The 23,250-nt window shown below is 40.8% G+C and overlaps 1 protein-coding gene across 2 annotated transcripts in view; it reads left to right on the top strand.

Moving 5' to 3' along the window:
- The window catches only part of LOC102445284 (pituitary tumor-transforming gene 1 protein-interacting protein-like), a 37,688-nt gene extending 15,393 nt beyond the window's left edge, over window positions 1-22,295 (top strand). Inside the window, exons 5-7 of one of the 2 annotated variants that reach the window (XM_075922399.1) lie at window positions 284-349; window positions 11,935-11,981; window positions 21,835-22,295. In XM_075922399.1, the coding sequence (XP_075778514.1) occupies window positions 284-349; window positions 11,935-11,981; window positions 21,835-21,884 (163 nt within the window). In that variant the 3' untranslated portion in view covers window positions 21,885-22,295. Of the gene's footprint in view, window positions 1-280; window positions 350-11,934; window positions 11,982-21,834 lie in introns of both variants that reach the window. The other variant, XM_075922398.1, reaches the window with a different exon arrangement.
- Window positions 22,296-23,250: the final 955 nt, after the last annotated feature.

Genomic DNA, 23,250 nt, shown 5'->3' with positions numbered 1-23,250 from the left:
CAAAAAGAGAAATAAAATATCGCTTGTCCTCCATTGGCTTTAAAAGTTTTGTTGTTCATATATGGTATTACAGGTTTAGTAGAAAAGTGTACAAGTACTGCAAAACCAAAATAATTTTAGGATAAAGGGAAAATGCTGCTAGCTTAACGTAATTGAGTCAAGTACAACTGTAAAGGCTGTAAATCAGGGACGATTAAAGCATTTTCTGAAAAATAATCAACGGCTTTTTCTTGAACAGAAAAACTCTCTTGATTGCTGTCTTCCCTCCCTATCTTTCTAGTAGACCAGATGAAGAGGAAGAAAGACTTTCCAGAGATCGAGAGGAGAAACGAATGCAGTCTCTTCAGCGGTGGGTTTTGGAAATACACTTTTTGATAGAATTTTTATTATGCAAAGTAGTAACCTTAGCTCCAAGGGCGGAGGTCGACAACCTATGGTTCACAAGCCTGATGTGGCTCTTTTGGAGCTTCAGCTCAGTTCTTCCTAGCTCACCTTGCAGCAGGGAGCCAGCACTACAACTGTACGGCACCTCAAGATTGGAATGCCAGCGTCCTCTTCCTGTAGTGAAGGGAGGGCAGTGGCGGGAGAACCCCAAGCCTCCCCGCTGGATCTGGCACCAGAGAACAAGTAGAGACAAAAATGGCTCTGTGTACTACTGTTTTCCTTCCCTGGCTAGGGTGGGGGAGGGGGCAGACGGGGACCAGCCTCGCAGGGATGCATTTCCTGGAGGCTTCCTCTTTGCTTCCGTTGGCCAGAATCTGGCAAATGGGAGCAGTGAGAGGCCATGTTATATGGTGCCTGTGTGAAAGCAAGCAGCTGGGCCCCAACGCCTCATGCCCAGACCCCGCTCCCGCACCTCCCTCATTCACCACCCCTCTGAATCCCCACACCTGCAGTCCAGGATGCAGGGTCTGGGAGGGGGCAGGAGTGCAGGAGGAGGTGCAGGGGGTTGGGTTGGGTTGTGCCAGGGAAACGCACACAGACGGGAAGGCTCCCGGCATAACTGGTACTAGGACCCAGGAAATGATGTTCAACTGCAGACTCTCTGCAGAGCACAGACACAGCCTCCTTCAACTGAGCAGCTCTGTGCTTGAAGAAATGAGAAGGAGTTGTGACCTGAGGGGGAATATAGGAGGGCTGCAGTGTCTGGGAAGGTGTATGGGGGCTGGAACAGGGGTGCAGAAGGTTTGGGTTACATGGGGTAGAGGGGCAGAGGGTTGGAGGAGGGAGGAAAGCTGAGGTGCCAGAGACAGGCTTTGGCTGGGAGAACTTACCTGGGTCCTAGCCAGCAGTCCATCAGGCTCCTTAGCCAGGGTCCCTGCCTTCCAGCCCCTGTACTGTTCAGGGGAGCTTCAGGAGCCATGTTTACTGCTCTGAACTGAATGCTGTCAGGAGGGAAGGGCATTTCACATGCTGCCTGGCCTGCAAACAGGCAGCTTCTATTGGCCAGAAACCAGCCAATGGAAGTTACTGGGGGCCAGGGCAGCATGAGAAGTCTCTCTTCCCTCACTTCAGGCTTTCAGCATTCAGAGAGACACATATGGCCCTGCAGCCGGCTTCACTGAGTGCCGAGCAGGGGCGAGGCAGGCAGGGAGCCATCTGGGGCTCTCATGGGCCAGATCTGGCAGGTTGGTGGGCCAGATCTGGCCCTCAGATGATATTTTGCCCAGCCCTGATCCTCAAAAGGAGAGCCCCGGCTCTCCCCATTCTCTGCTCTAGAACCTTAAAAGGTGTGCAGAAGTGTGACTTTCATTCAGTTTCTAAGAGCATAGGAAAATGGAAGGTGGAAGATATTGTCAGGATGCTTAAGGTTCAGCAGACCTGGGGGGAAAACTGGGCTGCCTTAATGGGGAAACTGTAGCTGCTGCTGAGTAGACACTGCTTGCTAGGTCTATGATTTCCCCATGATTCCTCAATCCCCTCCTCCATACCTCTCATTCCCATATTCCCTACACCTTCTCTATTGCACCCCCTTCCATCCCCATTGTCTTACATGCACGCATGCATGCACACGCGTGCGTCTTACACAGCAACACACAGAGACAGGAAGGCTCCCGGCATAACTGGTACTAGGACCCAGGAGATGATGTTCAACTGCAGACTCTCTGCAGAGCGCAGACACAGCCTCCTTCAGCTGAGCAGCTCTGTGCTTGAAGAAATGAATGGGCAATGGCAAGTTAACCCTGTGCGCCCCCCACATGCCTCATTTTTTTGAGGGGGCAACCTCCAAGAAACAGCACCCTTGGTTGTTCTGCCCTTTACTCCCACATGGCTTTCCTTGGGTTCCATGCCATTTTCTGTAGGGAAACACAGAAATTCTGCAGGGGAGGGAGGAAAGAGGGAGGAGGCATTTCGTGTGGGTGTGCAGGCATGCAGGTTTCCCCCCAGGAGTAAATAGGTGCAACCTTAGCTATGGAGTGATTGCTGTCACTCCATAATGTATCCTAGTGCCTCCTGCTATTCAAAGTACATGCAACTTTATTTTCTTAAAATGTGCGATTGAGTTCTTAATGGAAACTGAGGAAATAATGTGCTAAATCCCAGAATTGCTCAGTGCCAGGTCACAGTTCACTAATTGGTTTTGAAAACGAAGGGGAAAGGAGAGGAAAATTATAGAAAATGACATCGTGTATTTACTACAGAATCTGCTCACATAATTTCTATGCAGGAACTTTCAGGGTTGATGAACCCACATTTTACTGTGAAAGTGAAATAAATATACTGCTCTACAGAGCACTAGTATGATGTAGTTCTGTTAATGATAAAAGCGTGTGATCAAAGGGCATTGTGTGATTCTGGGACTTTTCAGTGAACTAAATGGAGGTATCTTCCAATTGACTTTGAAAACCAAGCAAATTAAATCTTTTGAACATTCTTCCCTTTACTATTCTATCCCATTGTTTCAAGAGCTCTTTGTGGGTTCTTTTGTTTTCTTTCGATCTAAATTCTGCATGTTTTTATTTATTTATATGTGCATTGCTATTTAATTGTTAGACTAAAAAGTACTGTAAGAATTCCTAACTTCAAGGATTCAGGAAAAAAAAAGGTGTAAAGACTTCTTTAAAATCTGATCATGCAGTAATGTTTCCACTGACCTTTCCCTGGGCAGCTGTGGGTTAAATCTGCCTTACTTTATGTTTCTATTAACTTCTGATAACATTTTCTAAAACTGTTATTCACCAACACATGTTGCAAAGGAAGAGAGATTTTCAGTATTCCCAAATAAGTAGACTCCTTATCTACTTATCGGGGAGGCTTCACTGCAGCATCTGCAATATAAAGCTTATTTAAGCTTTATACTGCAGAGCCTGTAACACATGTAACAGCCAGGATTTGTAGCGGTTACATGATTATATTTTTAAACAACTTTTTACATTCCTAGTTGTAACATGCATTGTCGAAGGGTGGGCAGAATATTTAGACCATCAACATGACTATATAACAAGCAGAGAAAGTTTTAGGATTTGATTTTTAGGATTTACAAGTGTGCTGTGTGTTTTGCGATAGAAATAAAAACCAAAAGGGCATTTTTGAAGAATATAACTGGGTTAATTATTAGTGGAAGAGAGAGAGAGACAGATCTGATGCTATTAATAGTAGTCGTTGGACAGCTGAGAACTTAGAGATAATGTCAGCTATGCTGTATTTTTAATACAGTACATGAATTTCCAAATTGGGCTCTGTAATGCTTCCTCAAACTGGTACGTATATCCTATAATTTTACTAGAAGCATATAATTTTAGATCTGACCTCTGTAAAATTAAGATGGCTGTGAATGCATGATGATTGTCAGAGAACAATGACTGACTCTGTCCTACCACCCTATCTGAATCTTTTCTTTTTCTTAAATTTCACTTTTGTGGTACTCAGCTTGACTCTCACCAGTCACATGAAAACATCTAGGTTGCACCCCTTTCCTAAAGCTAATTAAACGTTTAGTTATTCAGGTAACCTTCAATTAAAAACTTGTCTGTGGGGCTTATCCACTTGACGTGGCTTGGGGGGGAATCTGCAGAAATGCACCAGAAAAAATGGAGAGATCGTTTCTTCAGAGTTTGCTGGTTTCTCAGTCTGTTGAGATACAAGTGCAAAATGTACTAGAATTTTGTGCCACTGCACAAGGCATAATTTGTGCAGAATTTCATTTTCATAATTTAAATCACTTGTCAGGAAGACTTGATTTAATCATGGTTTTCTACGTAAGTGCATTCTTGTTGGTTATCATCACCTTAATACATATTCTTCACAAATCAGATATAGGTTTCATTTTTAAAATATACACACTTTATTTTTAAACAGTGATTTATTTTGAAAACTTTTCAGATTAGTTTTACAGCTATATCTAAAAATGAATGATTGTTTGGTTATTTCATATACCAAAGGTAATTGAAGCAAATATTTATGAAGTCATTGAGAGGTGAACTGTCTCCAGTTGAACAGGTTAATCATTAATATTTGGAGGATTTTCTTGCCATGCTGTATTAGAAGGAGAACATCACCAGACAGACAATTAAATTGTTTAATTTAATTAAAACAACATTATATACTCTGCATTTTTCTTTAACAGTAAATATAATATTTTAACAAAACAAGCATATCAATTTTCAAATTTAGTTAAACATTCAAGTTTTTTAAAATCAGGTTTATTTTTGTTAAAATTGTGGTTAACTAAAACAGTTAAATGAAATATTTTTTAAACAAATTAAATAGATTTCGTCAGCCAGGTCAACATGAAAAACTTAAAATATTGGCTAACTCAGTCATCTTACCTTCATTTTCCTGTTTGTTCACAATCTGGAAAAGAAAAACAGGCTTTGCTGCTTTTTTTCAGGTCCCAGACTATTTCAGTTTGGAATGATTTTAGTCCAAAAGAAGAAAATCTTCTGTTGGTATAGAAAGAGCTTACTGCTGTTAAGTGAGATTATCACTTCAAACTGTCTCTGAATCCAAGTTGCTTAAGTGACTTCCACCAGTTCACTGGAATGACTTTCTTTAAAACATCATCAGCAAAAAATATTTTTTTGAATAGTTCACCCTTAGCACTGAAATCTATTATACTGTAGTTGGCATTCTGGAGGGATGATTGCTGGATGCCTGTGTCATAGACAACTCCTCTTCTTTGGCAGTTTTTCACGATTTTGTTCATAAATTGTCTTCAGACTAGGTCACTTATTGGTATAGTACTCAAAATAGTCCACTACCAATTTCCATCACCCATCTTGTGGGAGAGTTAGCTTGGGTTCCTCCCACTCTTTTCAGAGCAGCTGCCTCAAAGTGATTCTTATGGAAGTATTTAGCAATTTCAGCAACATTAGTCTTCATTTCTGGAAGTCTTTGGCTAGGAGGTGCATCAAATTAGCACTGCAACTGTATGTCGTTAGCTTGGGACTCTCTCCTAAATTTCTTCTAATCTTGGATACATTTGCAGCATTGCCTGTGACCAAGCTATGTATTAGACATTTGAATTTTTCACAGCTTTTGCACTGTGTATTAGACATTTGAATTTGTATAGCTTTTACTGCTACTTCTTGTAAGTATTGTAGTGTGTGTGCATTTCCTGATGTATCAGTTGTTTCTATAAGAAAGACATTGCCTTCTTTCGTTGTCACACTAGCATAGATCGTTCTGGAGTTGGCTCCAACCATCAAGACTCAGGTTAACAATTTTACCCTCTATGGAGTTTTTGCACACTGCTCAATTTCTCTTTCTTACACTTTATCCAACAGTTTGCCTTCGACATCAGCTCTGTTGAATGGATGGTATCCCGGGTCTTAATGACTGAACCATGTTAATAAAGTGTGGGTTCTCAGTCCTATGGAAAGGAGAGTTTGTTGCATAAACAAACTGAAATATTTTTTCATCAATTACCTCTTTTTGTAATCTGCTGGTTCCTATCACAAACTTCTCTATGGCTGTTTCTGTATGATGGAGATTTTTTTGCTACAAGTAATATACTGTGGCAGTGTGACATACTGAAACACTATCATTGTCCGATAACTCTGAAACTATAGAAAATGATGATGATCTTGAAGGTGGATAGTCTTCAGAATCCTGTATGTTGAGGATGGATTCTCCTCAACAAAATAAGTCAATGCAGTTGTTATTACAGTACAGCTCATTTAGTATTATTCATTCCATTCATTGACACTCTACTACTTTAAAGGTGAAAATTGTAAAAGAAAGATCTGCCTATTTCAGCTATTTACAACTGCATAAAAATGATAGTACCATAGAGTAACAACTATATTTTTGTATCAAACATAAAAATTCAAGAATAGTCCTGAAGGAAGACAGGCAGTCCTTATGAAAGAAGTATGGAATAAAAAAATTTAACATCCTGAAGAACCTGCATGTTCATACATGTTGCTTTCATCCTCTTCAACACAGCTTCCTTCTTAGAAGGAACACTTCTCATGTTGTTGTTTCATTTATGCAACCAGGCCTTGCATTTCTTTGTTGCATTGTTTGCATTTTTCTCACATGCCTGTTTTACCCACAGATAGAGGGACTTAAAATATTCCCAAACTGGCTTTCTTTTATGGCATGTTGCCATTATAGGTTTTCTCTCCTAGTGAGAGACTGGTATGGTAGATCTCAAATCAGAGAAGGCTACACTCAGAAAGACCTCAAGACTTCTGGAACGTACTGCTCAGTTTCACTTTTGTTTCTACTGCCTGTCCTTCCCTTCTCAAATTTATCTCCAGACTTCTTCTCCATGTCCAGGTCTATTCTGTCCTCAATAATCTTCTGTTCATTGAACTTTTTTGAAACTTTGCAGTTTTAGAGGAAGATAAGGGATTATTGACTCTGTGTACACAATTTTGCAGAGAGACAATAGAGTTCTATATATTTATTTAAAAACACTTTTGCTGTTAACCAGCATGTTATCTCTGGAGACCTAAATCCAGCGTTTGAGAACTGCAAAACTAAGCATCTCTAGTATCTTCTAGATTGAGCACTGAATCCCAGTGGCTAGACAGAAGGATTAATCTAAATCTATACAGAAGCCTCTGAAACCCCATAAAATGGGGTCCCTAATCCATGAACTATTGGAAGTCACGTACAGAACTTTCCTTAAACATTCCGTGAGTATATTGTCTCATACTATAGAATTAGAATTTATAAACCCTATTCCATGATGAGCTATTTTTTGAGCTATAATGTATCTTAAGTAAAGCTATCTTTAGGTAGGCTTTTTCCTCTAAAAGAATTTTTATCAAAATCAGATTTAAATAAAAAATTATTATTTTTTTTAAAATCATTGATTTTTATTCACCCTAAAGCAGCCCAGCATGGAGGGGAGCGGGGGACTGTTTGGAGGTGGGCCTTGGCTGCCCCAGCCTGGCTGGGCTGCTGGTTAACTGCTCACCAGGTAGGCAACTCCCAGCAAGGGTCATGCTTACTGGGTGACTGGTTAAACCTTTATGTCCCTAGTTCACACCGTGACCCCCAGCAGGACAGTATTGAAGCTGCATGGAGCTGAGCCTGTGGCTGAACTCTTAGGGGAGAGGGTGTGGGTGTGTGTGGCCCCACTGCTAGGCTCTGGGGGATGCGTTGCCGAGGGCACTGAAAGCCAGAACTGGTGGCTATAAAAGTTTATGGGACTGCGGGAAACATGGCCACACCTATGATAAGTGGACATGTGGCTAACTAAAACTCATGCTGAACCACAGATGTTGCTGGACTACAGAGGTTCAACCTGTAGTAATTTATTTGTGGGCTTTTTAAAGACAGTGCTTCATACTGCCCTAATGCCCTTCTGAGGTAAGGTGATTATCTATTTTGCAGATGGGAAATGGGGACTCTTAGCACAGGGAGATTAAAGTCAAGTGTCTAGCAATATGGATGTTCAATTTGAGATGCCATGGGCCTTATTTTCTCTAGAGTATTCAGCATTTTATAATGCTTTATATGTTCAGAGCAGAGCGAAGTGCTCAGCATTTCTGTATATTGTGTCCCAAATGTCTAGAGGTGAACACTCAGAAAATTAAGAAGATACAATTTGTGACCACGGGTGAAAAGTTTAGTTTGTGACTTGCCAAGTATTACATAGAACTCTGGCAGAAGCAGATAAAATCCAGATTGCACGAGTAGTATTCAGCTGTTTTCATGTGATTGACCTTTCCTCTTCTTGCAATCCCTGGTCTCATTTGCTGCACAGCTTTAAGTATGCACAGCAAACGATGTAGAGTTCCAACATACAACAGTGTCATTCACTGTTTCATTCCCTGGGCACTGGCTGTCCTATGCAATGAATGAGGCAGGAATTTTGTAGAAAAAATTAGTATGCGATTATATAATTAAACCCTATAGCATAATGAATATTCATCAAGAGGAAGTAAGGTTGCCCAGGCAACCATTTTTAATGTGGCTTTTAAAGTAATTTATTACATTTTTTAAAAAGAGCAAACTGGAAAAAATATTCACACGGCACGATGGGGCGGAAGGAGTCAATCTAGGTCATTACCAGCTTTCTACAACTTGAATTAATGTTTTAGCTGGGAGCGGAAAGTGGCTGTCTGTCATCTATGTGGAGACTCAGAATTCCTGGTTTCACTTCCAGGTTCCGGAGCAATGTATGTTCTAGGGATTACAGATCCTGTTCCCCACCTCATCCCTCCTGGTTACTTCTATGCTTAAAGGTCTAGAGAACATGACCTATGAGGGAAGGCTGAACGAATTGGGTTTGTTTAGTTTAGAGAAGAGAAGATTGAGGGGGGGACATGATAGCACTTGTCAGATATCTAAAAGGGTGTCATAAGGAGGAGGGAGAAAACTTGTTCATCTTGGCCTCTGGGGATAGAACAAGAAGCAATGGTCTTAAACTGCAGCAAGAGAGGTTTAGGTTGGACATTAGGAAAAAGTTCCTAACTGTCAGGGTAATCAAACACTGGAATAAATTGCCCAGGGAGGTTGTGGAATCTTCGGGTACGTCTAGACTACATGCCTCTGTCGCCAGAGGCATGTAGATTAGGCTACCAGACATAGGAAAATGAAGCGGCGATTTAAATAATCGCCGCTTCATTTAAATTTACATGGCTGCTGCGCTGAGCCGACAAACAGCTGATCAGCTGTTTGTCGGCTCAGCGCGGTAGTCTGGACGCGCGGGTGTCGACATCAAAGGCATTTGTCGACCACCCAGGTATGCCTCCTGGGATGAGGTATACCTGGGTGGTCGACAAATGCCTTTGATGTCGACACCCGCGCGTCCAGACTACCGCGCTGAGCCGACAAACAGCTGATCAGCTGTTTGTCGGCTCAGCGCAGCAGCCATGTAAATTTAAATGAAGCGGCGATTATTTAAATCGCCGCTTCATTTTCCTATGTCTGGTAGCCTAATCTACATGCCTCTGGCGACAGAGACATGTAGTCTAGACGTACTCTTCATCTCTGGAGATATTTAAGAGTAGGTTAGATAAATGTCTATCAGGGATGGTCTAGACCCGTGGTCCCCAACACGGTGCCCACGGGCGCCATGGCGCCCGTGGGGGCATTTCAATGCGCCCGCCAGGTGCTCGGGGCTGGCCTGGCCCCGGGCACATGGCGCACGGGCGCTTGCGGGGGGAGCACGCTTGGCGGGGGGAGCGCCGGGCGCGCGGCACTCGGTGGGGGGGGGCAGGGGCGGGCGCCGGCCCCGGGCACGTGGCGGTGGGGAGCGCCAGCCCCGGGCGCGCGGCGGGGGGGAGCGCCGGCCCCGGGCGCGCGGCACTCGGTGGGAGGGGGGAGCGCCGGGCGCGCGGCACTCAGCGGGAGGGGGGGAGCGCCGGGCGCGGGCGCACGGCACTCGGCGGGGGGGTGGGGGGGGAGCGCCGGGCGCGCGGCACTCGGCGGGAGGGGGGGAGTGCGCGGCACTCGGCGGGAGGGGGAGAGCGCCGGCCCCAGGCGCGCGGCACTCGGTGGGGGGGGAGCACCGGCCCCGGGCGCGCGGCCCTTGGAGGGGGCCCTGCCCCCGGGCGCGTGGCTATGGGGGGGCCCCGCCCCCGGGCGCGCAGCTGGGGGGAGCGAGCGGCAAGGGGGGGCCGCCCTCGGGCATGTGTCAAGGGAGGGCCCGCCCCCGGGCGCGCTAGTGTCCCCGCCCGCTGGCGCCCGGCGGGCAAACGGCCAAGCCCCCTGGCGCCCGACAGCCTCAAAAGGTTGGGGACCACTGGTCTAGACAGTATTTGGTCCTGCCATGAGGGCAGGGGACTGGACTCGATGACCTCTCGAGGTCCCTTCCATTCCTAGTATTCTGTGATTCTTTTCCCTCTCCCCGACCTTCTCATGCTTCTGCATTCCTGTTATACTAACTACTTTTCCTTGTTGCCTGGGCCCCAGCAGTCAAATCAGTCAGTCTTTCTGTTTTGAGTTCCAGTGCTTGGTGCTTCTGGAAAGAGAAGTTGCAGGGAAAGTCTAGCTCAGCCCTGTGGTTCTGGGGGAGAGCTTATCGGGTTGCTCTTGGCAGTGGTACACATGCAGTCTGGTTGGCACAAAGGAACTTTATTGTAGAGTTTGCTCAGTGCTGATATACTCTTTGGGGGATTTGTCAAGCTACAATAAGCCTTACAGAGCATGTGTGAACAGTTTGGGTAGATTGTGGGAGGAATAGTAAAAAAAGTTCACACCTGGAGGTAGGACAGCTCCCCTTTACCAAATTTTTAGTCTCAGCTCCAAAGTGAGCTTTTTAGTAAAACAGTTGTTAGATTATTTTAAGAATGGCAAAATAATTTATATTTCCCCTAAATTTGTTCTTAGACATGGCAACATTATTTCCACCAAAACTCCTTCCTCCCCCAGTCTTTTTCCATTCCCCACCCCAGAAAAATCAGCCTGAGACAGACTGGTGGCATGCAAAATCTCAGCTTGAATTGTTAGAGTGCTAATGTTATTGACAGCTGAAAACAGGGTCTTATAATTGAAGCTGATAGGCAACATTAACTAGCGATTTTGCCACCAGTGCTACCTCTGATGATGTAATAGTTTTAGCAGGTCTCAGTTTTTTTTACACTCTCTATTGTTTTTTTTAACTAAGACATTATGTGAAGACATCTTAATGTGCCAAACAAACATTAATAAAGGTAGCCTCAAAACATTGCTGGGACACAAGCGGTAGAAGATAGGAGAGCTGATACGTTCTGTCTTGTATATGGGAAGATGAACAGAGGTTTGGCTTGTCATATAAGCAGGCATATATAGAGACCAGGAATAAACTCCTGATCTACTTATTCCCAGTTCATTTTTACCCACAGGCCAGCCTGCCTTGTCTTTTAGCTATATTTTCCTCTATGTAAATATCTCTCCTTGAAGCTTAAGAAATTATATATTGACTTAGTTCGAACTTTGAGGTAATGTCTGCAATTGCAGATTCCAGTGCTCAGCTCAGTAATGATACTGAGTACAAGAAACAGTTCTGGCAGCACACTTATCAACCCCATGTATGTGTGCGCACTGTTAATAAACCCTGCTCCCCTGTACAAATATTACTACAGGAGAAAGATTAGCAATAGTATGATGGTACCAGCATCAGATTCACAAGACTAGTAAAGACCTGCTAACGTAAAATTTCTTCTTGTTGATTTGTGATGTTGAATTGGCATTTTGTGGGATGTAGTATGATATGAATTTTGCAACTACATTCCCTGCTGGGCAGCATAGTGACATTTATGAGATGTTCCCTGGATGTAATTAAGGCAGTGTGTTTTCAGTTTCCTTGCTTGTCGGTATGATCCTAATTGGTGGCTTGATTTGTTAATGGGGAATGATAGTGAGTTTTAGAACTTTGGAGTTGTAAGCTTTAGAAATAAGAATATTCTAATGATTGCAGTGTTCTTAAAAACAAAACAAAAAATACTGGTCCTAATACTCAAATGTAATTGTTTGTTACATCTTGCTTATAAAATATCTTGAAACAATCTAAAATATAAACATTTTCCTGATATTTATTAATAATCTTTGCAGGAAACATGAAAGAAAAATGAAACATGATGAGATACGCAAGAAATATGGTATGTATGCTAATCTTACTAGAATATCTGAATAAATTCTCCTCTTCTCTCTGCTCACTCTCTAAATAGGTGTATTCCATCATATTGGTAATGGATATGGAGCCTTTCACCTCAGGATCTTTAGTGTAGGTTAATAGTGGTTGAAAAGTCGCTACCATTTGACTGTTCAGTGGCTTAAGTAAAATAGACTGGCTGGCCTTAGTCCAGTTTCATATGGAGTGATAATTAGAATCCTTATTAGCATTCACAGCAGGAAAACAAGGATTAAATGGAGATTTTGGAGCCTGAGGTATGTTCATTTCTGCAGTTGCTCTAAAATAGATTTGTGGCACAGTAGTGAAGTATGAGGGAGTTTTGCACTACCGTTGCCTGTGTTGTGCTTCTTATTAAAAGACTTCATTATTCAGAGCATTCAGTCTTAGCCCTTTTCACTTTTTATTTGTTCATCAGGCTGCTGGTGCAATGTATCCAAATATATACAATAAAAAGATTTACAAGTTGAACCTCTCTAGTTTGGCACTCTCTGATCTGGCAATATCCGAGATCCGGCATGATTTTAGTTAGCTGCATGTCCACTTACCATGGGTGTGGCCAAGGTCTTGAAGTCCCATCAAGTTTGTTCACAGCCACCAGTCCTGGCTCTCAGTGTTCTTTTCTGTTATTTAGCTCTAATTTACCCCTAAATGTCTTCTAAGAGCCCAGCAAGCTGTGGAAGTGTTGGTTATGCTGCTAGACAGTATTGACCTCCTGTGGTCTGGCACATTTTCTGGTTCAGCGCTGGTCAGGTCCCGAGGGTGCTGGATTAGAGAGGACCAACCTGTATTGTGTTTTTTATAATGTTAATTACACCAGTGTCAAAAATAATTATTTTGTATTTAGACCTCTGACCAGCCATTTTAATTTCCAAGTTTCTTGTTTAATTGATTGGCAAGGGATGGGAATGTCTTCATTATTCTGCAACAAGTCCACTGGCTGATGCAGGAGTGTTTTAGATGAGCACTAAAAGGAATTTCATGGAAATAAAGGAAGCTTGCAATAACTGGGCTGCTTAGAGAACCTCAAGAGTAGAAGGAGGGAAAATTGTTATAGAAGCTATGCAGATATTAAGTGGATGTAATGATGTATAACATGACTAATCTTGGCCTTCAAATTTCTGTTCAGTTTTAAAATATTTGTTTGAATTACATGGGGGAGGGGTATAAAAAGATTTATATCAGTGCATTTTGTTTGAAGATCAACTCCTCCCTTCTAACTTCTTGGTGCTTTATTTTGCACACTTGATGGGTTAAATCCTGTGGGGATACTTAGCTTCCTATTATAGCCAATAAAACACTCTGCACTGAAGTCAGTGGAACTACTCAAGTGCTTGAAGTTGAGCATTTGCTTAAATACTTTGCTAGGTCTTGTCAGAATGCTTAGTGCCTTGCAGGATTGAGCCTTATAATCATTTGTATTCTGGCTATAAATCTACCAAGCTCACTTGCATGTCAATGTGTCACCCTGCTCCCTCTGAAGTCAATAGCTCTGTCATTGACTTCGGTGGGAGCACATTTCAGCCCTCAGTGTGCAAGTGTAAACCTTGACTTCTAATAAAATCATTAGATATATGCTTTTTTTTGCATACTTTAACTATTGTCACACAATAGATTAACAATTCAATTTGGAAACTTCAAAATTAACCTTTTTGTAAAATTGATTTATTTGCAAAGTAAGTTTCATCTGTTCATCTTCAGACAACACTAACTTATGTTATCAAACCATATGCAATTTCTCATAATTAATGACTTGCTCAAAAGAGGCACCAACCTGGATTATGAAGATATGTGTGGTTAAAGAGGACGTGATTGAAAGGAGAAATGTTCTATTCAATTTCTTGAAATCCTTAAGTAACATGAAATGACTCCTACATGAAACTCTTTATTTTGAAATAAACAAATCCAGAATAGTTCAGTACAAATGCTACAGTAAAAGTACAAATGCTAATTCTCATCTTTGAATTACTAATTCTCATTTTAAAATGTGGTTATAAAAATAATTACACGCGACATAAGACAGGTCTTCAGCACAACCTTGAATCTTCTACATCTGTCTTCATTTTTAGCTGTCTAATAAATACAGTCCCATAAAAATTGCTGCAGAAAATTATGGCGACACTAGATTATTTTTGCTGCCTCTTACACATTACAGAGGGGATTCACTGTTAAGTAGGCTAAGATGAGTGGCAGAATGACAATGGCTTTGTTAACCTGACTCTGTAAATTAAGATGATCATGCCTGAAATGTCAGCCCTTGGTTGGCTTTAAGGGAATGCCTTTTTCCATTTTACCCACCAGCTTTTCTTACCCCATTTAAATGGTAATTACACATTTATAATGCATTGCAGGTGTCGTTCACTTCAGCCATAGTCCTTTGGGAGCACTGGAAGCAATAGAGCTTTAGTAATGGGGAATACTCATTTTGAATTGTTTTTGTTGCAAAATTTGTCACTCTTTTTAATTTGCTCACGTATACGAATGAAGTATGATTATTCAAATTATATGTTGATGGTTTAACAACCTTTAAAATAGAATGTAGAGTATTTCTCCGCTTGTATTGCATACAATGAAACTATGATTTAACAGCTAATATGGAGGCAATAATTACACATTTAATATAGCATTAGTAAGATGCTGCTTTACTGTCTGTACTTTTGGATTTTTGCTTGGTTATAATGGAAGGATCCTACCTCTCCAAGGTAATAAAGAATGTCCTTTGTCCTCAGTTACACACAGTAATTTCTCTTCATGATTTGGGTTCCCATGTTCCTTGTTTCCTCTTAAATTCTGCAAAGACATTTGATAGTCATTCTAATGCTCCATAATCCTACTTCTGTGCTTTGATTTTACATAAGGCATTTATGTTTTAAAAGTTTATTGCAGTAAATAGCTATACTGGCCTACATGGGTTTAGTGATCTGAATGCAAAACATTTGAATCACTTCTAAGTCCTCTGGTTTTATAAATGTTGTTATACTTACTTTATTAGCTTGTAATTCAGGAGTTGAGAGCCAATTGACTATTTTTTGTGTTGAATGAATGAGAAAAGTGTGCCTAGACTAAAAAAAGAAGATGGGGAACTATATAGCAAGCCCCACATCCAATCTAGTACAATTAGTTTTCAGTGTGTACACCAGGGGTGGACAAAAATTTTTGATGGGGTGGGGGGTACTTCAAGATTTTGAAAAGTGATTGAGGGCTGCACTCTTCCATGATATTAATGGAGGAGGTGCGGGGTCTGGGATGGAGGTTAGGTGCAGGAGGAAGTTTGGGTGAAGGAGGCCATTGTGACCTGGGGCACCGGACTGGGCTAGAGGGAGTTGAATTGTGACCTAGGGCAGGGAATTGAAGTACAGAAGGGGGTGCAGAGATTTGGGTTATGAGCTAGGGCAGGAGGGGACTGTGATCTGGGGCAGGAGATTGGGGTGCCGGATCTGGGAGAGGATATGGGTGCAGGAGGGGGGCAGAGGATTTGGGTATGTGGAGGTGGGGGGCAGAAGGGTAAGGAAGGGAGGGACAGGGGTGCCAGAGGTAGGCTCTGCCAGGAGACTTACCAGCCAACAGCCTCTCTGTCTGATCCGCCCCTGCACACGCTGTAGCCATGTGCTCTGGAGCCCCTTGTACTTCATGTCTGTTTGTTGTTGAAACAGGAAGCTCCCACTGGCTAGTTTCTGGCCAGAAACCGGGCAGTGGGATTGTGCTGGGGGCAGGAGCAGCTCCTAAAACTTCCTCCCCTCCCTTCTGGACTCTCAGTTTTTAAAGAAAAAAAACCCCAAAGCCACCTTTTCTGAGTGGTGCGCAGGTGGGGCGAGGCAAGCGGGGATCTTGCCTGGGGCTCCCCACAGCATCCGTGGGCCAGATCCAGTGGCTTGGCAGGCCAGATACGGCCTGCGGGCCATATTTTGCCCAGGTCTGGTGTACACACTATTTGAAGTATAAATCATTGCATTTGTGAAAGGTTAGGATCCATTCTGGCTGACTAGGATACCAATATAACACATTAACCCAACACATAACAGCAGTGAATACTAGTGAGACAGCTAAGCTAGTAGGACATTTACATTTGTCTTGCCAGTTTCCATATGTTGAGGCCTTGTATTTTCATCATGTTTGAAGAAAGATATTTAATTCTGACAACTTAAGATATCCAGGAACACTTAAGCAAAGTTGAGTAAACCAACTAACAAATTAAACTGATTGCAAAATATTAAGCCAGAATAAACTACAATAGACAGATGAGTCAATCTGCTTTTTTACAAGCCTGTTGTTCATGACCAAGTTTAGAAGTGACCTGAGTCAGCCTTTAAAATGAGTTTCAGGAGTCTTGTCTAACAGGTGTGTACTCGGAACTTCAAAGTCCAAAGCAAGAATTAGATTTTTCACATCTACCTCAGAAGGAAAATCACCAAAAGTAAAGAAGCCCCTTGTGCCTACCAAAGGACAGTGAGTGAGCTCTAGCTGAATTCAGCTATGTGATGACTTTTAGCTCTAGATCCTTCCACCTTTGAGCCACAACAGCCAAGACATGGCAGCTGACTGTGGCCTATCACCATCCCTACCGTTTTGGCCATCCTCTGGTGGTTCCCCAGATCTTTGTGTTCATCCATTACATATGTCAAGTCTCCTTTTCCGCTAAGAGCCAATACAAGCTACCTAATGCTGTCCCTTGGTCTCTTTTTCTAGTGATTTTTCAGTTTGCGTTCTCCGATAAGAAAAAGGAAGAAACCAAAATTGTTGGGGTGTGAGGTGTGGCACATAGGGGTGGGATGAATAGAAACAAAGGATGGGAGGTTGAGAACAAGGCATATACATATATCCATACTACATTCACTGATTATTTTGGTAAATTTTAGGAATGCATCATGGTAACTGTTTAAGCATGAGCTTATCGGTTATTGTAATGGTTACGTGCCTGCTCCTGGAGCAGGGAGCAAGGCCGGAAGCTGGCTTAAAAGCAGGCTCCCAGCACTCACTAGCTCCCTAAGAGCACGGTATCAGGTGGGAGCTGGCTGCTGCCTTGTGCTGCAGGCTCTGCAACATAAAGCTTATACTGCAGAGCCCGCAGCGCGCACACTGGCTGTCACCCCTGCTCCTGGGGAGCCAGCTGTGCTGCGAGCTCTGCAGAACCTGCAGCATGTAACCTGTAAGACTTGTAATGGTTACCTAATTAACTGCTTTTTAACATCCCTAGTAAATGTCATGCTCATAGGCTAAGTTCCCTATTAGCTGCACGACTGCATAGCTGTTTTCTGAACTCTGCTCAGAAGTTCAAAGCTCCCGTGCAGGCATGGTGAGGCATGGTCTTAGTGAGGCATGGTCGTCTCACTAAGCAAGCAGCTAAAGAGAGCTGCTTTGTGTTTAAACACATTTAAAAGGCAGAGCCGCATTGGGGTTAGCTCCCTGGGCTGGGAGCTAACCCTACTGTGGCTCCCCTGCTTATCAACTAGTCAATGGAAATTCTATCAACTAGTCAGTTAGTTGATTAAACTAAATATAACATCCCTACCATCTTGTGACACATTATTTCTCATTGGAAGGAAGGCATGCTGTTTCAGCTATGCATCCCTCCTCTCCAGGAGGTTAAGGTAAAGGGAAACTTCTTCACTCATTTCAGGAGCCTTTGTTCTTGGTGCTGTGAAATTAAAATTTCTGCCTGAAATCAGGCGGGCTTGTGACCTGTAATAGCCACACTTGACGGACCTGAAGGTTTATATCTGAAATATTTAGTTACCCCAAGATTTAGTATCCTTCTTGGATAAAAAGTATTGAAATGAAAACAAGTTAAAACTAGTTACAAAATATTAATAATTTGTGGAAATTACACTATGATATTAAGACTAATAATTTAGTAAAACTAAAACATATCACTAACAAGCATCTGCAGTAACAGTGGTAATTATAATTATTCTATGCTTCTTTTAAAATTGTCATGTAAATTATATATTTTAAATTAATCTTATGAAAGAAAGATGCTAAGATTTTGCCAGGCAAAGTTTAACACCGAGAGATATGCAAGATATAGGAAATAAAGAGATTCTATATTCCTTTCAGGAGAAAAATAAGAGCTCATATTTTTAGTTGCAGCAATTGTCACATCCAGTTTCCCACTGGCTAGGGCAACTAGTCAAGATGGGAACCCTTTTGATTAGCATAAGATTTTTTTTTTTTTATGAAGGCTTCAAAGGATTTTATTTCATCAGAAAGACCCTTTCATCCCAAAGTTCATTTTGTCACTGATTCTTTCTTCACTATAAGAAAGGGCTTTAGAACTTAGGTTCTCAAAATTCTATGTGGAATCTAATCAGTGAAGAGAATTTATAGTCTACTTGGTGAAAGGTGTAAAATAAATGGTCATGTCTAGGATTGTTACCTCTTTATATAGCCAAATATTGTATTAAGCTAGCTAATTTATTTATTAAATAGGTACTGCCTACAATAGGTATACATACAGAATGGTTTTTTTAAAAGCCAACCTCTCTACATTCAACATGTCATTAATTGAAGCCTTTTCACGTTTGCATCAGGGTATGATAATAGCTATAATTTACTCTTCTGCTTGTAATTGGAAAGGATATATAGCATTGCAGATTATTCTACTGATAGGTTTAGCATATAATAAATTTTCTGAATTAACTTCCAGAGGGATTACTGATGTAAAAAAAAGACGTACTCATTTTATAAAGATATGCACATTATTGTGTGCATGTATATGGCAATCTTAAATTTTACTGATTCATTGTCAGGCTGCCAAAATTGATGATGATTAACCCTGATGAATTAATGGAAAGTCTACTCCAGATTCTGAATATACATTATTGTATAATAAGATAAATCTGCCATTTGTTTATGGAAAATGTCTGTCAAATAAATTGATCTAAAATAGTAAGATAAGAACATAAGAACCCCCATACTGGGTCAGACCAAAGGTCCGTCTAGCCCAGTATCCTGTCTGCAGACAGTGGCCAATACCAGATGCCCCAAAGGGAGGGAGCCCAACATAATCACATAATCCTCATGTGATCACTCTCCTATCACCCAATTACAGACAAACAGAGGCTAGGGGCACCATTCCTACCCATCCTGGTTAATAGCCATTGATGGACCTAACCTCCATGAATCTATCTAGCTCTTTTTTTGAACCCTATTAAAGTCCTAGTCTTTACTACATCCTTTGGCAAGGAGTTCCACAGGTTGACTGTGCTCTGAGTGAAGAAAAACTTTATTTGTTTTAAACCTGCTGCCTATTGATTTTATTTGGTGACCCCTAGTTCTTATATTGTGGGAATAAGTAAATAACTTTACCTTATTCACTTTTTCCACACCAGTCATGATTTCATATCATATCCCCCCTTAAACTTCACTTTTCTAAGCTGAAAAGTCCAAGTCTTTTTAATCTCTCTTCATAAGGGACCCATTCCAAACCCATAATCATTTTTGTTGCCCTTTTCTGAACCTTTTCCAATGCCAGTATATCTTTTTTTGAGATGAGGTGACCACATCTATACTCCGTATTCAAGAAGTGAGCTATCAAGAAGTGGTTTTATATAGAGACAATAAGGTATTTTCTGTCTTCTTCTCTATCCCTTTTTTACTGATTCCTAACATTCTGTTTGCTTTTTTGACTGCCGCTGCACACTGAGTGGATGTTTTCAGAGAACTATCCACAAGGATTCCAAAATCTCTCTTGAATAGTTGTAGCTAAATTAGTCCCCATCATTGGGATTATTTTTTCCAATATGCATTACTTTACATTTATCAACATTAAATTTAATTTGCCATTTTGTTGCCCAATCACTTGCATTTTCATATATTGGTCTAAGGATAGAAAGCTATTAAATAAGTTATATACAACAAGTATACAAGATCTTTGTTTTATACAGGGTTTAACAGAGATTGGGGAAAAAATCTAGTTTTAATCCATTAATAACAGGGATATATATCAAATTCATTAGATCTCATACATTCCTACCATTTATAAGAGATTTTTTTGCATTGTACTGTTAGGTTTTAAAAGCTTTGAATGATCTTGCCAATGATTCTAGCAATTTTCATATTTATTGTATTGTTCTAACACCTATAAACAGGGATCGCCGAACCACGGCGAGCCCTGCTCGCCATCCGCACTGTCCCGCGATCTGCACATGCGCAGATCGCCCGAACCCAGCTCTTCCAGGTTGCAATCTACTCGCCACGAGCAAGTAGATTGCATTATTTGTCGAGCCCTGCCTATAAACCATATTATTACAATGTAAACATCTGTAAAGTGTAAATATTTGCATATCTGATTGTAGCTGAAAGGTTTTGTGGTCCAGGAAATAAATGAGGCTCCCTTCCTTGTAGGGATGTTGCCTCACTAATGTACATTAATTACCTTCATGCATTAGGGAACAAGTAGTCCGAAAGTGTTGTTTTGATCACATTTCAGCCTCCTGAAATACCAAACATTCTGTTGCCAGGGCTTGAAAATGTATTGGCTTTTAACCCAAGAAACTGACTAATACTGTCTTGCCTGGCAATTTGATACATTAGTCATTGGACTGTGCCTAAACTGTACTTGTGACTAGTACCCCATTTGCTTTTGTGCTTTAGCTAGAGAAGTGAAGGCTCAGAACCTACACCTTGAAACACGCATGCATACTCTCTCTGCCTAGAATCTGCTGGTGACAATGTGGAGGTTGGGCATGGTACAATCTTCTTTTTTTCCCCCTTCCGTGGCACGATCTGTTATGAAGAGGGGAATGTAGTGAAAACCCCATTTCCCTGACACTTGCCTAATATAAAGCAGCTAAGAAAGGCGGTGCTTCAGATTTTCCAGGCATCACTTGCCAAAGCCAGTATGAAAGATAGCAAAAGCCCTTTTGCTCCTTTACAGCAAGGTTCTGCCATTGGGCCCCTTTATCTTTAGTGTACTCTTCTGGCTAGTGAATATCTAGTAAGTTTCTCAAGGTCTTGTTGAATACCTCTGTATGGAATGAGGATTATTACTGAATTAAGCTTTATAGAAGATGTTCACAGGTACTAATTCAGTATAATTCAGTGTCTTTGCAGTACTTTGTGGCCATATTCTGGTTTTATGAAAAATCTTTGAATGCACACAGTGTGACCTGGGTTGGATGATACCTTCATTCCTGTCTCCAGAAGTTTCAGTGAGTTTGCAGCTGATCTGTATTTGTGCTGAGAGGACATTGGCTGGTATCACAGAGTTACTACATATCACTGATTGAACTTGACAGGTTTTTGCTCAAGAGTGAAACAGAATTAAGCCAGCATGATGACCTCCCACCTTTTTGAAAGGCTAGTCCTTTTACAGCAAAGTTGAATTTATTGGCAGAGCATTTTGAAACTGCATCTGCTTAGCCATCTCCACACTTAGTCTTTGATAAAGAATTGCCAAATTAGTACCATGTCCTTCAGAAATGCAAAATACTATTTCTCTTTGTTGACTTTTATAAAGAAATCCTTATCTCTTGTATGTTAAACTTAACTCTTCATGTGAAATTCATGACTTTTGGCTGAGAAATAAAATGGCTTAACACTTTTTCTTATTTCCTACTAGATATGAGTAGTTGTATTATATACTTTAAGATCATCATCGAATGAAGTGGGTTTTACCCACGAAAGCTCATGATACTGTATAGTTTTGTTAGTCTGTAAGGTGCCACAGGACTATTCATTGTTTTTTAAGACTAAGATTCTTTTTTTTTTTTTTTTAATTCTGCGTTTGTACAGCACCTAGCACAATTCCTGGTCTGTAACTAGGTCTCCTATGTGATATGGTAATATAAATAATACTAAATGCTGTCATTTTTTTTCTCCAGGTCTCCTTCAGGATTCTGATCATCCTTATAGTAGATTTGAGAATGAATGAAAACAGACAGTGCTGAGCCTCATCATCAAACGCTAAGATTTCAGGATAAATGAGCACTTTTATTTTGCTTTTCAGTGGTCTTCAGGCTTTTTTTTTTTTAAGTTTTCAGACAGTAAAATTAAGTGCACAGTTATTTACTAAAATATGTATTTTTAAAATCTGGCATATTTACCTTTTAGAACTAACTTTTTTATGAATACTTTGGTTTTTGAAATGTTTGCCAATTGGGCTCTCATTAACTGTAAAATATCACCATTCCTCTTTTATTAAGGTTTTTTTTTTGGAATCTGATTTAAATTGTTAGCTTCCTAATCATGTATTTGAACCTATTATCTTAGCTCACCTATCTCTCTCAAAAAATAAAATTTAATTCCTCTGTTCGCATGTTCCTGAATAAAGATTTTCTTTCTATATCTGTTGTATGCAAATGGGGGCAAGAGTAAAGGATGTGTCTGATACTAATGTGGTCTTGGTGTTACAATGAATAATAATTAGTGTACAAATTCTTTAATATCAAAATAATATGTAAAGTTTTTAAATATGCAAAATAGGATTTTTGAGTAGCATAGTCTGATGTAGAAATGTTAGTTTATTACCAGGATATGTCCTTGATTTGAAATGCATGCAAAATCTGAATATGTATAGAAAGTTTGAGAGGTAATATTAGGCTGTTTAAAATACTTTTTTCCCTGAACAGTTTCTAAATTAAAAATACTGTATAATGCCAAAATAGCATCCATTTAACAGGCATAATTTCATACTTTTCACCATTGAGCATTTTTGTGGGAAATTTTCATAATGCATTGAGCTCTGTCATTTTCCTGGGTTGGTGTGGATTTTCATTTTGTTTCTCTTCATACATAAATGCTTTCAGTGAGCATCTTAAATAATTTGCTGACATGATGCAGCATGCAAAGGTTCATTATTTTTTCCTCTTTCATATTTAATGTGAATTTCCAATTCTACATAGTTGGAATTTACTGTATCTACCTTCTGCAGAATACATTTACAGCACTGAAGGCCTTTATATGTTTTAATCAACCCTGCTAGAGGAGAACTCTAAACATCTTGAATTCAGCTATCTGTTGTTTTTGTTCCTAGAGAGGTCTTCTGAGATTTAAAAAAACATCTTAAGGAAATGATCAAATTCAAGGTTTGGTTAGGAAAAAGGAATTCAATTTTGCTTTTTCTGGTCCTCTGATTTAAAAGAAAATCTAACACGATGTGCATACAGTATAAAGTGGATATAGCTTTAGTATGGTCAGGTGAATTGTTATTCTGTGCTGTATCAAATTGCTTGCATACACTCTCGCTAGTAATTAGATTGTCACTCCTCTCACACTAGCTTCTGTTTTCATTCCTTGGT

This window comes from Pelodiscus sinensis, chromosome 2 (genome assembly GCF_049634645.1).
Source record: "Pelodiscus sinensis isolate JC-2024 chromosome 2, ASM4963464v1, whole genome shotgun sequence".
Lineage (NCBI taxonomy): Eukaryota > Metazoa > Chordata > Testudines > Trionychidae > Pelodiscus > Pelodiscus sinensis.
Note: the sequence above shows the minus strand (reverse complement) of the source record. Positions and strands in the feature narration are given on the sequence as shown.